Source organism: Marmota marmota, unplaced genomic scaffold, assembly GCF_001458135.2.
Source record: "Marmota marmota marmota unplaced genomic scaffold, marMar, whole genome shotgun sequence".
NCBI lineage: Eukaryota > Metazoa > Chordata > Mammalia > Rodentia > Sciuridae > Marmota > Marmota marmota.
In genome coordinates, this window is record NW_025999982.1 from 16,914,584 (window position 1) to 16,931,799 (window position 17,216).

The window sequence follows — 17,216 nt, forward strand, 5'->3', positions numbered from 1 at the left end:
TATCTGTCTTATTTTACAGTGAATTCCCAGTATGCAGGAATATTTTTTATTAAAATAAGATTTCCTAAGTGGAGATATAATTCATTTGGATTTTTCTGGCATTTTTGTAAAAGTCAATTGATTATGTATGCACACTAGATATTAGATTTTGTAGAATATATTTTTTATTGAATATGTATGTCAACATCAATTTCTAAACTCTATGTTCTGTTTCATTGATCTAAATCTTTCTCCTTTAGGTCAATACCAAGTATGTTGATTATTGTAATTATAGTAAAATCTGAAATCAGATACTATAAGTTTTACAACTTAGCTCTAAAATCTTCAAATAATCATGCATATTTTAGGTCTTATTGTTAGGAACAGACAGATGAGGATAGTGGGAAAATGAGGTTAAGAAAATAATTCTATAAAATGAGCCTTCTGTGTTGACCCCCATAGGCTATCTTTTCCCAGAAGCAATTTATCTTGCAGGCCTGCCTTACCTAAGTGCACAGGATATGTCATATTCCTCAGCAAACTACCTGTTCACTGAAGGAGAAATGCCAGCCCAAATTAATGTTAATAAGAGCAAAGCAAGTTAGCCTGAAGAAAGAGACTTTTGTTCTCATATCCTGAAACTCTGAGAGCTAAGGTTAATTCCTCCTAATTATAAAATCTGTAGTAATTGATTAAGAATCCAATCAGAACCTGTCATCATGGGCCATGGTGACTAGAGTCTCAATGACAGGAATTGCCATCTCAGAAATCACTATGTCATACCCATTTTAATTTCAAGAGTGTTAGAGTAAAAATTTCTTTCAGAAAAGACCATAAGGGCACCCTACTTGCACAAGGGTGCCTAGCATTGTTTCATAGCACTCAGTCTCCCAAACACTCAAAGGCTGCTATAGCCAAGGTCCCTGAATATTTGGCTACTGATCAAGATGGTGGCAAACCTTGGTGGCAACCATATGGTGCTGGATTTGTAGGAATTCAGATGCTAGAATTAGGATGTCATCCATCCTTTCAAAGGAAGTTCTGGGAGGCCAAACATAGTATCTCAGGGTCATAGTCTCTTCAGGAAGACCTTGAAAGGGCCATGAGTAGAGATGTGTGTAGCAAGCCAAAGCTGCAGTGGAGACCCCCGAGATTAATAAATGCCAGTAACCTGAAGTGTCTGCCAAGGGAAGCTTAAGGAAACAAGCAGGAACAAGTCAACAGATAGTCCAGTAGGCTGCAACCAGTAAAGCCATAGGGGCAGATCTGCACAAGTCCTTTAGAGAGAATATTGAGATGTCATGTGCCCCAGATACTAGATATGAAACTATAGGACTTGTCTGCTCAGTTGTATTTCAGTATTGCTTCAGTTTTATCCCTTCTATCTCCATATTTCTTCACATGGAAATGTATATAGGTAATATATAACTTGCTTTTGATTTCTATAGGAGTTCTTGTTGAGTTTGCCTTGAGTCTCAGAGGAACATTTGGACTTGTACTTTTAGGTAATCCTGAAACTACAGGGACTTTTGAAAATGAACAAAGTGTAGTTTGCATTGTGATATGAGCATAAGCTTTTGGGGGCCAAGGGCAGATGTTATGGTTTAAATCTGAGATGTTCTTTCAAAAGCTCATGTGTAAATTAATCCAAAAGTTTTTAAAGGTGAAATTATTGGATTATGAGATCTGCAATTTAATCAGCATGCTAATCTGATAGGGATTAACTGGATGGTGACTGTGGGCAGATAGGGTGTACCTGGAGGATGTGGGTCATTGGAGGATCTGTCTTTGAGGTTTATATTTTGTCCTTGTTGAGAAGAGCTCTCTCTTTCCTTCCTGGTGCCATTTTCCCAGCTGTTTTTCTACATCACACACTTTCACTATGATATTCTGCCTCACTTCAAGCCCAGAGGAAGGGAGCCAACCATTGATGGACTGAGATCTCTGAAACCATGAGACCCAAATAGATGCTTCCTCCTTTATGTTGCTCATATCCAGTCTTTTGGTCACAGCAGTAAAAATGCTGACAAAAACAAAGGACACAACAAGTTCACAGTGTAGATTTTCTACTGTTGAAATAAACTCAACAAAAAGATAGCACACCTTACTACAAACACAAAATAATGAGACTAGATCTTAAGCTATACTTTAATACAAAGAATAGAAGAGACAAATACCTGAACTAATCACCAGGCCCCAAGTAGAAAAAAATAGACATAGGCCCCCATGTCCCAACTATGAATATTCACTGTTACAGAAAAAACAGAGAATTAACACAAAGACTATGGCAACTACACTTCCAAGGTCATCTCAATCTAGAACATGCTAGGACAATTTGGCAAATGAAGGCTGTGCCTTAAAAAGGCCCACACATGAGATTGGAAAAGAAATACCTCCAAATAGATGTGTAAAACCTGTTATTGTTTGTGAGATGTCTTTCATATCTCATGTGTAAAAAATTTAACACATGAAATGATTGGGTCTTGAGGGTATTAACCAAGTTAATGCAGTAATCCCCTGATAAGGATTAACTATATGGCGACTGTGGGCATAAAGGCTATGGTTAGAGGAGGTGAGTAATTGGGAGCATGCCTTTGGGTATGTTTTGTGAGCTGAACTTAGACTCTCTCTGCTTCCTGGTGCCATATTCCCAAATGATTTCCTCTGTCACACTCTTCCACCATGATGTTCTGCCTCACCTTGAGCTCCAGGGAATGGACTCAGCCATATATAGACTGAGACCTCTGAAACTGTGAACTCCTACATAAACTTTTCTATATTAAAATTATTCTTGTTGGGTCTTTTGTTCACATACACAAACAAGTGGGCTAAAACAAAACCCAACACAGAAATATATGAAATATGGAAAAAAAAACCCCCAACAACTTCTAAAGTTCACAATTAACTAGCAATGGACACCAAAGATATTAAAATGGATGAAATGTCAGGTAAAGAGTACAATAGAAACATTATACAAATGATAAATTAATCCCAAAAGAATGCAGAAAAACAACTGCATGAATTGAGGAAATCAATACAGGATATAAATGAGAAATTCAGAAGGGAGACAGAAATATTGAAAAAGAATCAAACATAAATTTTGAAATGAAAGACACAATAAATCAAATAAAATGTTCAGTTAAAAGTCTCCTTAATAGAGTAGAATATGCTGAAGACAGAATTTCAGAGTTGGAAGATGAAGAGGCCAGCCTTGAACATTCAGACAACATTAAAGAAAAGAAAATAAGTATCTATGATCAGAATGTACAAGAACTCTGGCACAACATTAAGAGATCAAATTCAAGAATCACTGGAATTGAGGAATTGAGATGTGCAGGCTAAGGCAAGTGATAACCCCTTTGTAAACATAATAACAGAAAAATTTCCAAACATTGAGAATAAGATGAATAACATTTAGATACAAGAGTCATTCAGAAGTTCAAATAAACAAGATAAAAATAATACTCTTCATGATACATTCTAATTACAATGCCTAACAGACAGAACAAGGATAGAATTTTAAAAGCCTCTAAGAGAAAAAATGTCAGGTCACATTTTGAAGTTAGCCTATCAGAAATATTTCTGATTTATCTGTTCCAATTCTAAAAGTCAAAAAACTTTGAATGATAAATTCCAAGTCCTTAAAGAAAATAAGTATCAACCAAGACTACTATATCCAGCAAAGCTATCATTCAAAATTAAAATGAAAATAAAATTCTTTTAAAATAACCAGATACTAAAAGAGTTTATGAGAAATAAATCCCTACTACAGAATTTACTTATTATAGAATTTACAAAATACTCTACACAGAAGAAATCAAAAACAAACCCCAGAGATCACAAATAAGCAAATCTCATTTGAAGAGTAGCTAAGCAAATGAGAAACAGGACCAAATGAAATATTATAAATAAATCAAAGTGGTAAGAATTAATAAACATCACTTTGTAATAACATTGAATGCAAATGGTCTCAACTATCCAATGAAAACACAGGCTAGCAGACTCCATGAAATAATAAGACTCCACTATATGTTGTTTGCAAGAGACAGACTTTACAGGCAAAGAGAGTCACAGACTGAAGGTGAAAGGATGGAAATTGATAAACGATGTGAACGAAACTCAAAAGCAAGCAGGGATAACTTACCTCATATCTGACAATGAAGACCTCAGACCAAAATCAATCATAACAGATAAACTATCACTTTATACTGGTAAAAAGAAGACATAACAATAATAAATAATTATATCCCAAATGTGGGTGCAACTACTTACATAAAAGAGACACTACTAAAATTCAAATCTCAGATAGACCCGAGTACAATAATACTGGGTGATTTCAACATTCTGTCACCATTAGAAAGATCATCCAAACATAAACTAGGTAAAGATTCTTTGAAGCTGATAAATAATACAAATCAAATGAACTTAATAGACATCTGTAGAATATTTCATCCAGCAACAGCTTTTTTCTAGGCAGCTCATAGAATCTTCTTCTAAATAGACCATATTTTAGGCCACAAAGCAACTCTTATCGAATGGAAAAAAAACTGATATAATTCTTTGAATCTAATCAAATCATAATGATATAAAATTAGAAATCAACATGGAAAAACTCTACAGAAATTATATAAACACATGAAGTTTAAAAATATGCTTTTGAATTATGAATGGGTGATAAAAAATAAAGGGGGGAAATTTAAAATTCTTAGACTCAAATGAGAATAGGAGTACAACACAGCAGAATTTTTGGAAAACTATGAAGGCAGTTCTAAGATGAAAGTTTAAAGCTATGAGTGCCCACATAAGAAAATCAGATCCTGATTGAACAACCTAATGATGCACCTCAAAGTCCTTGAAAAACCAGAATAAACCAATTCCAAAGCAGTAGAAGGAAGGAAATACTTGAGATCAAAGCTGAAATCAATGAAATTCAGAATAAAAAATATAAAGGATTGATAAAACAGAGTTGTTTCTTTGAAAAGATAAACAAGATTGAGAAGCCCTTAGCCAAACTAGCTAAAAGGAGAAAAGTTTAAATTAATAAATATTAGAGATTGAAAACAGAAGTCACCACAGACATCAAAGAGATCTGGTAGATTATTAAGGACTATTATAAAAATTTATACTCCAATAAGTTGGGAAACCTAGAAGAAATGGATATATTTCTAGACAAATACCATCTGCCAAAACTGAATCAAGAAGAACATAGAAAATTGAACAGACCAATAACTAGCATTGAGATAGAAGCAGTAATCAAAAGATTTCCAACAAAGAAAAGTTCAGGATCAGATAGATTCTCAGCTGATTCTACCAATCCTTTAAAGGAGAACTGTTGCCAGTACTACACAAATTATTCCATGAGATAGAAAGGTATGAAACACTTTTTGCGGGGGGAGGATGGTGCTGGGGATTGAACCCAGGGCCTTACACATGCAAGGCAAGCACTCTACCAACTGAGCTATAACTTCAGTCCCACAGTATGGAACACTTCTGAATTCATTCTATGAAGCCAATCTCACACTCATATCAAAACCAGATAAAGACCCATGAAGGAAAGGAAATTAGAGGCCAATATCCCTGATGAAACTATCATCAATATCCCTGATGAGATCTTTCAATTCAGATGAGTCTTGAGATGCCTGCAACCCAGGTCCCTTACCTGAATGAAAATTTCATCTGATATTAAGAGATAGGGGCATCACATTAAACTGCTTATGGAAACTTTCTGCATGGTATTTATATTATTGTAAAGGCTCACACCTATTATTTGTGAGTAATTTGTTAGTAGATATGGATAACTAATGCACTATCCTAGTCTACATTCTCTGCTAGATGGTATTTTCACAATATATACAATCACTGAAAATTTCTCTAATATTGAAATGATTATGTGGTTGATTTTAAGCTTTCCTCTTGTTACTTGTTTTCTATTTATTTCCTTTGCCTTCATTCCCTTGACTATGAATTATTTTGTGACAGCAGTTTCTTAACCCACCAGCTAAACATGCAGTTCTTGTTTTATGGTTTATATATCTTTAGCTTTCACGTGTAACGTAGGAAACTTAAAACCCTTTACCTATATTTCCTCCTTCTCATTCTTTGAGCTATGGTTGTCACTCATACATTGTGCAGTGCTACAAACCACATAATATATTATTAATTTTGCTTTAAGTAACTAATTATAAAAAAATTAAGAAAAGCAATTTAAAAAATTTTTTTGTAGTTGTAGATGGATATAATGCCTTTATTTTATTTATTTATTTTTATGTGATGCTAAGGATTAAACTCAGTGCCTCACATGCTAGGCAAGCACTCTGCCACTGATCTATCCCTGAAAAAGAACTCTTCTATTTTTACCCACAAATTTACCAATTCTAGCTTAATTCGTTTATTTGTGTGAATCCAAATTTCTACCTTATGAATTTTTCCTGGACTAGTTTTGTTTAATATTTCTTTAAGAAATGATGAGTGAAGATTTTAAGATGGCAGGCTAGAGGGAGGCTGCATTCTGTGTCCCTCCATGACCTCAGATTTTAGTAGTGGGAATACTATTTTTCTGTGAGTTATTAGAGGATTCCCAACAGCTGCTCCTGCAAAGGTCTCCAGGCCTCAGTGCCAGCACAGGACACAGAATTAGTGCAGGACTCCCAGCTATTGTGCCCAAGCAGGACCACCAGCGTCAGAGCCAGCACAGGACCCCTGGCCACCCACTCATGCAGGAATCCCAGCCACCACTCCCATACAGGACACCTGGCCACTGCCCACACGTAGGACCTCTGGCCACCACTCCTGGGTGGACCCCCATCTACCCATGTGGAGCTCCCCTGGTTGCCTCCATCTTGGGACACTGCAACCATTACTATAGTCCTCCATGCTAGCCTGCACCTGGGGACACAGGACAGGGACCGCAGACAGCAGACAGCCACAACACTGCACGCCACACAGATCTGCATCTCTGAACATGCTGCCCAGTGCCACCACCTGGCCCTACCAGACCTGACATCCCATCACTGAAAGCAGCTGCCTCCATCTTGGGACACCTTTGTCACCATCTTTAGTTGGGACAACTCCCAGCTTGGGACATCAGCTGGAGACTAGAAGCAATATCAAGGTACCTATAGTCCCCAACTCTCCCCTCCCCCACATCCACTAAACTGGCACAGTTCTTGCAGCTACACAGCTGATCTATAGCTCACAAAGCCTGGCCGTGAACTGCCCAATACAAAACACCTTTCTGCAAAGGGTTTGAAGCCCCCAGAGTGCAGGCCACAGGACCTCCAGTCAGAGGTTCCTGAATGAAAAAGGGTGAGTGAGATCCAGTTTAGAGACTAAATTAGATACCAGAAATTGTGAGGTCTATAGGTGATATGAGACCAGGAGCCCACATCACACAAGCAGGCCTCAAAGGAGATCCTTGGGGTGCACTCTCCCATCAGGGACAGACAAGTGTTATGCCCCCCCTCCAGGGACTCTGCCCCCATAACCAACCCTCCCACCCTAATAACATTCTCCATCCTGAGGGTGGAGATAACAGCAAACAACAGATAACCCCACCTGCTGGATGAGAGGGAAACAGGAACGATACTGAACTCCAACAAAAACAATATTTGTATATTCCTTTGAGATTTTTCTTCTTCTTCTTCTTCTCTCTCTCTCTCTCTCTCTCCTCCTGCCCTCACATCCCCAAGTATATCCACAAGGAGATAGAGGTTCTGAAAACAAAAACAAAAACAAACAAACAACAACAAAAAAAAACCACACCCAGAAATCTTTGAAATGAAAGAAACAATAAACCAAAATGAAAACTCAATAGAAAGCATCACCAACAGATTAGATCACTTGGAAGATAGAACCTCAAAAAATGAAGACAAAATATATAACCTTGAAAATAAAGTTAGCCACACAGTGAAGATGGTAAAAAAAACCCATGAGCATAACATTGAAGAATTATGAGATAACATAAAAAACAAATTTAAGAATTATTGGGATAGAGGAAGGAATAGAGTTTCAAACCAAAGGAATTAGCAATCTATTCAATGAAATAATATCAGAAAATATTCCAACCAAGGCATAGTATAATGAAAATCATGAGCATATAGAATAAGGAGAGAATTTTAAAAGCCACAAGAGAAAGGAATCAGATTATGTATAGGAGGAAATTAAGATATCTGCAGATTTTTCAACTTAGACCCTGAAAGCTAGAAGATCATGGAAAAACATATACTAAGCTCTGAAGGAAAATGAATGCAAACTAAGAATCTTATATCCAGCAAAATTAAGCTTTAGAATTGATAATGAAATAAACAACTTCCATGATGAACAAAAGTTAAAAGAATTCACAAGTAGAAAGCATGTACTATAAAACATCCTCAACAAAATATTGAATGAGGAGAAAATGAAAATAAGCAAATGGAGATATTACACTAAAGGGGAAACCAATCAAAGTAGAAACCAAGTCAAGTTAAATTGTTAAATTACCAAAAATAAATAAAAATGTCTGGGAATACAAATCATGTCTCAATAATAGCCCTGAATGTTAATGGCCTAAACTCATCAATCAAAAGACATAGACTGGCAGATTGGATTTTAAGGAAGACCAAAAAATATGCTACATTCAAAAGATTCATCTCATAGAAAAAGACATCCATAGACTGAACGTAAAAGGTTGAGATAAAACATACCACACACATGAACTGCAGAATCAAGCAAGGGTTTCCATCCTCATATCAAATAAAGTAGACTTCAAGCCAAAGTTAATCAAAAGGAATAAAGAAGGACATTTCATACTGCTCAAGGGAATCATACATCAACAAGACATAACAATTATAAATATATATGCCCCAAACAATGGAGCATCTATTTTCATCAAACAAACTCTTCTCAAGTTCAAGAATCAAACAGACCACAACACAATAACGATGGGTGGATTTAACACACCTTTGTCACCACTGGATAGATCTTCCAAAGAAAAGCAAAAAGAAAAAAAAGAAGAAGATATAGAACTCAATAATACAATCAATAACTAAGATTTAACACAAATATATAGAATATTTCATCTATTACAGAGTGCATATACTTTCTTCTCAGCAGCATATGGAACCTTCTTTAAAATAGACTATATATTATGCCACAAAGCAACTCTTAGCAAATACAAAAAGTAGAGATAGTACCCTGCATTTTATCAGATCATAATGAAATAAAATTAGAAATCAATGAAAAAATAAAAAATAGATGTTACTCCAACACATGGAGACTAAATAATATGCTTCTGAATGAACAATGGGTTGCAGAAGACATCAAAGAGGAAATTAAAAAATTCTTAGAGGCCAGAAAAATGATACAATATATCAAAATCTCTGAAACACTATGAAGGCAAGAGGAGTTCATTCTTTAAAAGAAGAAAAAGCCAACAAATAAAGGTCCTAACATTACATCTCAAAGTTCTAGAAAAAAATAGCAAATCAACAACAAAAGTAGTAGAAGACAGGAAATAATTAAAATCAGAGCTGAAATCAATGAAATTGAAAAAATTGAAAAAATTGACAAAACAAAAACTTGGTTCTTTAAAAAAATTTAAGTTGGTAAACCCTTAGACCAGATAACAAAGAAGAGAGAAAAAACTGAAATTACTAACATCAGTGATGAAAAAGGAAATAGAACAATGGACACTACAGAAATACAGAAGGTAACTAGAAATTATTTTGAGAATTTGTACTCCAATAAAATAGAAAATATCAAAGGCATTGAAAACTTTCTAAAGTCATATGATTTGCCCAAACAGAATCAGGATAGTATATACAAGTTAAACATATCAATTTCAATCAATAAAATAGAAGATATTATCAGAAGCCTACCAAACAAGAAAAGCCCAGGACCAGATGGATACACAGCTGAATTTACAAGACCTTCAAAGAAGAACTAATACCAAAACTTCTCAAATTATTCCATGAAATAGAAAAAGAGAGAACTTACAAATTCATTATATGAGGCCAATATCACCATGATTCCAAAACCAAAGACACATCAAAGAAAGAAAACTTCAGACCAATATCTCCAATGAACATAGAAGCAAAAATTCTCAATAAAATTCTTATGAATAGAATACAAAAACATACTTAAAAATAGTGTACCATGATCAAGTGGGGTTCATCCCAGGGATGCAAGTTTGATTCAACATATAGAAATCAGTAAATTTAATTCATCACCTTAATAGAGTTAAAGAGGGCTAAGGTTGTGGCTCAGTGGTCGAGTGCTTGCCTACCAAGCCTGAGGCACTGAGTTCCATCCTCAGCACCTCATAAAAATAAAATAAATATATAACTATAATTAAAAATAAATATTTTTAAAAAGCATTAAAATACTTAAAGATAAGAATCATATGATCATCTCATTACATGCAGAAAAAGCTTTCAACAAAATTCAGCACCGCTTCATGTTCAAAACATTAGAAAAACTAGGGATAACAGAACCATAATCTCAAAATTATAAAAGCTATCTATGCTAAGTCCAAGGCCAACGTCATTCTAAATGGAGAAAAATTGAAAACATTCCCTCTAAAAACTGGAAGAATACAGGGATGCCCTGTTTCACCACTTCTATTCAACCTAGTCCTTGAAACTCCAGCCAGCACAATTAGATGAAAGAAATTAAAGAGATACGGTTGGGGGAAAAAAACCTCAAACTATCACACTATTTGCACTATTTGTGGTTGACATGGTTCTATGCCTAGAGGTATAGAAAACTTCTGGAACCAATAAATTAATTCAGCAAAGTAGCAGGATATAAAATCAACATTCGTAAATCAAAGGCATTTCTGTACATCAGTGACAAATCCTCTGAAAGAGAAGCTAGGAAAACTACCCTATTTACCATAGCCTCAAAGAAAAAAACTTGACAATCAACTTAATAAAACAGGTGAAATTCCTCTACAATGAAACTACAGAACACTAAAGATAGAAATTAAAGGAGAACTTAAATGATGAAAGACCTTTCTTGTTCTTGGATAGGCAGAATTAATATTGTCAAAATGACCATACTACTAATAGCACTATACAGATTTAATGCAATCCCAATCAAAATCCCAGTGACATTCCTCATGGAAATAGAAAAAACAATCATGAAACTTACCTGGAAATATAAGAGACCCAGAATAGCCAAACCAATCCTTAGCATGAGAGTGAAGCAGGTGGCATCATTATACCAGACCTTAAAATATACTACAGAGCAATAGTAACAAAAATGGCATGGTATTGGCACCAAAATAGTCTTTTAGATCAATGGTATAGAATAAAGGACACAGAAAAATAACTTTGTGTAGTATGAGATAACATGCATGAGTAGTATGAGATAAATGCAGTTATCTCATACTAGACAAAGGCGCCAAAAACATACATTGGAGAAAAGATAGCCTCTCCAACAAATGGTGCTGGGAAAACTGGAAATCCATATGCAATAAAATGAAATTAAACCCCTTTCTCTCCCCATGCACAAAACTCAACTCAAAGTGGATCCAGGACCTAGGAATTAAACCAGAGACTCTGCGTCTAATAGAAGAAAAAATAGGCCCTAATCTTCATCATTTGGGATTAGGTCCCAATTTCCTTAATAAGACTCCTATAGTACAAGAATTAAAACCAAGAATCAATAAATGGGATGGAATCAAACTAAAAAAGTTTCTTCTCAGCAAAAGAAACCATCTGTGAGGTGAATAGAGAGCCTACATCCTGGAAGAAAAATCTTACCTCTCACACATCAGATAGAGTACTAATCTCTAGAGTATAACACACACACACACACACACAAACACACACACACACAATGTAATATAACTCAGCATTAAAAGAGAATAATAAAATCATAGCATCTGCAGTTAAATCGATGGAGTAAGCCAATCCCCAAAAAACAAAGTCCAAATATTTTCTCTGATAGTGGATGCTGATCCATAATGGGTTTGGAGGCTGCAAGGAGAGGGGGAGCATGGGAGGAATAGAGGAACTTTAGATAGGACAAAGGGGAGGGAGGGGAAAGAAAAGGGTGTAGGGGTAGGAAAGATGGTGGAATAAGATGGACATCATTACCCTAAGTACATGTATGAATACACGAATGGTGTGATTTTACTTTGTGTACAACCAGAGATATAAAAAATAGTGCTCTATTTGTATACTATGAATTGAAATGCATTCTGCTGTCATGTATAACAAATTAGAATAAATAAATTTAAAAAAAAAGAATTGATGATTGGAAATGTGTTTTCTTAGGGTTTTTTGTTTGTTTGTTTGTTTAATATTTTGCTTGAGCATGTCTTTATTTCATAATTTTTGGGTATTTTTTTATTTTTATGAGTATAATCATAGTTTGGCAGAATTTTTCAGTATTTAAAAGTTGTTAATAAACTGCTTTTTTGACTTGCATAATTTGTGACATAAAATTTTCTTTTTCATAAAATTATTGATGTACAACTCACTTATCAGTTAATTTGCCTATTAATGTGTAAAATTCAATAGTACTTAATATTTTCATGGAGTTGTGTAGTCACAGACTTAAACAATTTCAGCATGCTTTTGTTAACCTTTTGAGAAAGAAAGATTTGCTTATTTTTAACCATCCACTAGGTTCATGGCAGAGACCCCTATAACAATTGAAAAGGTAACAAGAAAAAAAAAACATAAGCAAATACTTAATAGAAGCTGTGCATTACATAGAAAACCTCAGGAATGAAGTGTCAAAGGAACAGGAAAATTTGTGCATTTTTATGCCCGGTTTTCATGATGAGTGGACAGTTCTGCAAAAGTATGATCAGACAGAGGGGATCCTGTGATGACAATCTTTGGTGATCTTAGCAATGTCGGTTTATTCAGATTCTTCTTGTTGCCTGCATGCTTTCAGCAAGGATGTTCCTTTCCTCTGGTGTATAGTGAGGGCACTTTATTTGTTTGTTTGTTTGTTTTTGAGGTGAGTCTCACTATGCTGCCCTGGCTGGCCTTAAATTCTTGAGTTCAAATTATCCTCTTGTTTCAGCCTGCCAAGTAGCTGGGGCTATAGGTGTGCACCACCTCATGGGTTATGTGAACTACTTGGGAGAAAGATCATTTAAATTTTGCAGGCTGCTTCAGGAGAGATGAGGCAAGGGGAAGATGAGAGTATACTTATTTCTGCTTTTTTTTTCTCAGAGGCTTAGGTGCTATATTTGGGGATAGCACCTCATCACCCCTGAAGAAACACTTTATTTTTTTGCCATAACTTTCAAATTTCCTTCACGCCTTTACTAGTCAGGTTTGTGTCACTACAGTGAAATACTAGAGGCAGCTAACTTATAAAAAGAAGTTTATTTTTCTTTTGTAGAGGTTTGAGGGCATGGCACCTTCATCAGCTCAGTTTGGAGAAGGCCCACCCAGCTACGGTCAAATTATGGCAGAGATGTGTTTATGTGACGAAGAGCTAATATCACAAAACAGGAAGTCAGAGAGCGACTGACTTCCCTGATCCCTTGAAAGGGCTTGCTCCCAATAATGGACTTCCCTCCAGGACCTACATCCTAAAGGTTCTATCATGTGCCACTAGTGACATCACATCCTGGGGACAAGACTTTCATTTCAATGAACCTTTAAATGACATAACTAAACAATTAAACTACATACAAACTGTATCACCCACTGAAACCTAAGAAAATAGTATTCTAGTTTGTATCTATAATTTTGCCTATTCTGTATAATTTATGTATTTAATGGAAAAAATGTAGTATGTGACAGTTTATGAGTGGCTACTTTCAATTAACATTTTTTTCAAGGTCTGTCTATGTTGTAGCATAAACCTATATTAATTCCATTTAGTTGTTGAATATTATTCTGTAATATAGATACATCACATAATTTTATTCATCCTTCAATTTATATACATTTGATTATTGCCAAGTTCTGACTACTGTGAATACTATTGCTATGAAAATTTGTGTATACAAGTTTTTTTGATGATATATTTTCATTTCTTTCCTATATCTGCTTAGGAATGGAATTATGGTATCAAATAGAAAACTCCAAGTTCAACTCTCCCAGGAATTTCCAGACTGTTTTTCAAAGTGTTTGCCCCAATTTATTTATTTTTTCCACCATCAGTGTATGAGAGTTCCAATTTCTTCTTCATATCCTAGCCAACTTTTGGTATTACCTGTTGTTTTGATTATGGCCCTCTTAGTGGAAAGAGAGATATTGATGTGCATTTCTTTGATGACTATGCATCTAAATAATTCTTCACATGATAGACATTTTTATGTTTTCCTAAGAGAAATGTCTTTTCAAATCTTTTTGTTCATTTTTAGCTGGGTAAGTTGTCCTTTTGTTATCAAGTTGTAGTATTCCTTATGTATTCACAGTGAACATGTTTGCAAGGCTGTTGGTTTTCAAGGCTACCCTGGAAGTGAAAAGAGGAGAATAGAGATAGGGCAATTAAAATATCACAAATCTCATATTGCTGCTCTTACTGGAATTCAGGATTTTTTAAAAAATAATGTTCACTGCATTTTTTCCAAGTCTGGGTAATGCAAAGAACTATTATAAAGTTGTATTTAACAACTTTGTTCCAATATTTTGTGGCTTTAGTCAAAGAACAGATTTTCAGAGTTCTTACTCTTTCATTCCAGAGGTCCTGCCTAGGATTTATTCATTCTTGCATGTTTTTTTTTTTTTTTCAACTTTTCCAATCTGAAAGTTAGATTCTGTTCTGGTGAATGTTTCCATGTATTAACTTCTCTTAAACTTGATGGCTTAAATAAATCATTTTATTATGTTCATGGCTTATATTAGACAGAACATGAGAGGAACAAGTTTTCCTGTTTTGAATTTGGGAGATATCAACTGAGAAGGTAAAACCTGAGAGTGAATTCTCATTGCTTAGATTTTCCTTACCCTCCTTTATGTTTCCTTTTTTTTTTTTACATTATTAAAATGTTATTCCTTGGGATTGCAAACATTTTTTTTCCTTTTCATTCTTAACCTTTCTTTGGGTTATTTAGCCTCACAGCTTTAGTTAATGGCTCCACAAATCTATGTCTGAAATTTATTTTTCTTTCCTGTGTCTTACACACATATGTAACAGAAATGACTACATTTAACATGTCACAAATGTTCCTTTGCAAATCTGTTCTTCTCACTGTATTTCCTAATGATCAACTTGTTAGCAAATTGTCCTAGTAATAAAACTAGAAATTATTCATCCCTACTAAAACTCAAATTCACTGAATTTCTTTGTTTTCTCTGTGTCGGAATTCTTTCCCAATTTCTGATACTATTCATACAAATGCTGTAGGTCTAAGTAAAGTATATAGTCAGCAGGTAATCTAAATTCTGCATGTTAAGTTTTACTGATGTTTTATAATTCATAAGGAAATTTATGTTAAAATTAATTCAATATTATGACATAAATTAATGAGGAATGTGGAAACCTGGAAACACAATGAGCTCATTTATGACAATGATAAAAACAGAAGCATTAATTATTAAATTATAAGATAGAGAAAACCAGATGAAACCCACTTGCAAGTAGATGGATAGAGTAAAAATTCATTTTATTAATAATATTGTTACAATGTAGCATTGAGAATATATTGGAATCATAGTATACCTTTGCATGAGTTGCTGCACTCTTTATTCTAAGGGCGACTGTATTCCCGAATTACACAGCAGGGCTCAAAGTCGCAGTGAGTAAAGACATATTCCCAGCTGTTGCATTTAAGCTTGCAAACACCCTGGACCAGTTGACATTTACGTTGTCTTTCTGCTTTGTCTTCAGCTTTTTGTTGTGAAAGTAGGAAAAATAAGCTATGATTATAAATTTGAGTTTAATCCAGATAGATAAACAGATAAAAGTTCTTTACTGCATATAGTTTAACCATTTTGTTGTAAAATTATGCCCAGGAAACATTATTGAAGATCTTTTAGCATATAATTTGGCATAAGATAAATTCTTATTTATCTAACAGTATTTCTTTTGTACTAGCATGTTTTATAAATAGGACATCCTTAAATATATAATTTGTGGATGAGCCCTCAAAAGTAAAGGGAAGAAAGCCAGGTGCTGTGGCATACACCTGTTATCCCAGTTGTGTGGGAGCCTGAAAGAGGAGGAGCACAAGTTCAAAGCCAGCCTCAGCAATTTAATGATGTCCTAAACAATTTGGCGAGATCCTGTCTCAAAAAAAAAAAAACAAAAACAAAAGCAAAAAAATCAAAGGCTGGAGATGTTTCTCAGTGGTTGAGTGCCCCTGTATCAATCTCCAGTACAAAAAAAAGGGGGTGGGTGAGGTAGGTAAGGGACATGGACAAAATAGTCTATTTATATAAACAATTTTTTTTCAACAGCTACAATATCAGTTAATGAAATTTCATTTTAAAAGAAAATGCTGTAGAAAGCAGTTAAAGAGTCATAGTCCCATCACCTAAGTCAACACAGTACATAGATCCAATGCTACATCGTGAGGAAAAAAAAAATTCCCAATATATTCTCAATGATCAGTTTTTATTTATTTTTTCTATGAAAAAAAATAGATTGCCTTTTAAGAAGTTCATATGTAGTCCCCTAACAATATATTTATTTATATTTGAATTAGACTAAGGCATTTATAAGAACATTTTATCCTTCACATATTTTCCTTATTACAAATATTACCTGATAGTTCACAAAACACATTGAAGAAAAAGATCAGAAAAATGCAAAATATCTTCATTGCTGATGCAGCTACTTGAGTGATGTGGGACAGCTCAAAATGTCTTTGGTAAGACAGAAGGAGTCTTGGTTTTATAGCCTTCTCCAGTGATCACAAGTTGATTAATGCTGCTGGCTTGCCAGATTGAGCACTTATTTGTGCAACGACTGTGAAATTGCAAACAAGTAGATCTGGTTCCATTGGAACTTCAATGGGAAAAATGTGAGCTCATTTTTGGTTGAACAAGGAAATTATGGATTCAAGTACTCTTGGTCACTCATTAACTGGAAACACATAATCCCAATCATGACTTTTTCAACCAAATCTTTTTTGAGCATTTTTAATATGCTAGGCAGTGTTCTAATAATTTTATATGGATAAAAACTAGTTTAGGCAGACGTGCTGCACCAGATACCGCTGCTGCCAAAGACTCTGTGGCTAAAGATGCCACTTCCTTACCCAGAGTTATCTTCTATGAGCACAGCCTCGGCTACCTCTATGGTTGCTTCCCTGAACTGGAGGTCTCCTGTCAATTAAGAGC

General features: G+C 34.9%; 1 protein-coding gene across 1 annotated transcript; it reads right to left on the reverse strand.

Moving 5' to 3' along the window:
• Positions 1-15,622: 15,622 nt before the first annotated feature.
• Defb113 (defensin beta 113) lies at positions 15,623-16,696 on the reverse strand. Its single transcript, XM_048805744.1, has 2 exons — positions 16,639-16,696; positions 15,623-15,777 (listed from the first exon to the last, which is right to left on the reverse strand). Exons 1-2 carry the CDS (start codon positions 16,694-16,696, stop codon positions 15,623-15,625), a joined length of 213 nt encoding a protein of 70 aa, XP_048661701.1.
• Between the last annotated feature and the right edge of the window lie 520 nt (positions 16,697-17,216).

What these genes read in the sequence shown, in the direction of transcription:
- Defb113 (XM_048805744.1), bottom strand. Translation starts at nt 16,696, where the DNA reads ATGAAGATATTTTGCATTTTTCTGATCTTTTTCTTCAATGTGTTTTGT. An exon ending in TGTGTTTTGTGAACTATCAG is followed by an intron (nt 15,778 to 16,638) that starts GTAATATTTGTA and finishes TATTTTTCCTAC; the next exon opens with TTTCACAACAAAAAGCTGAA.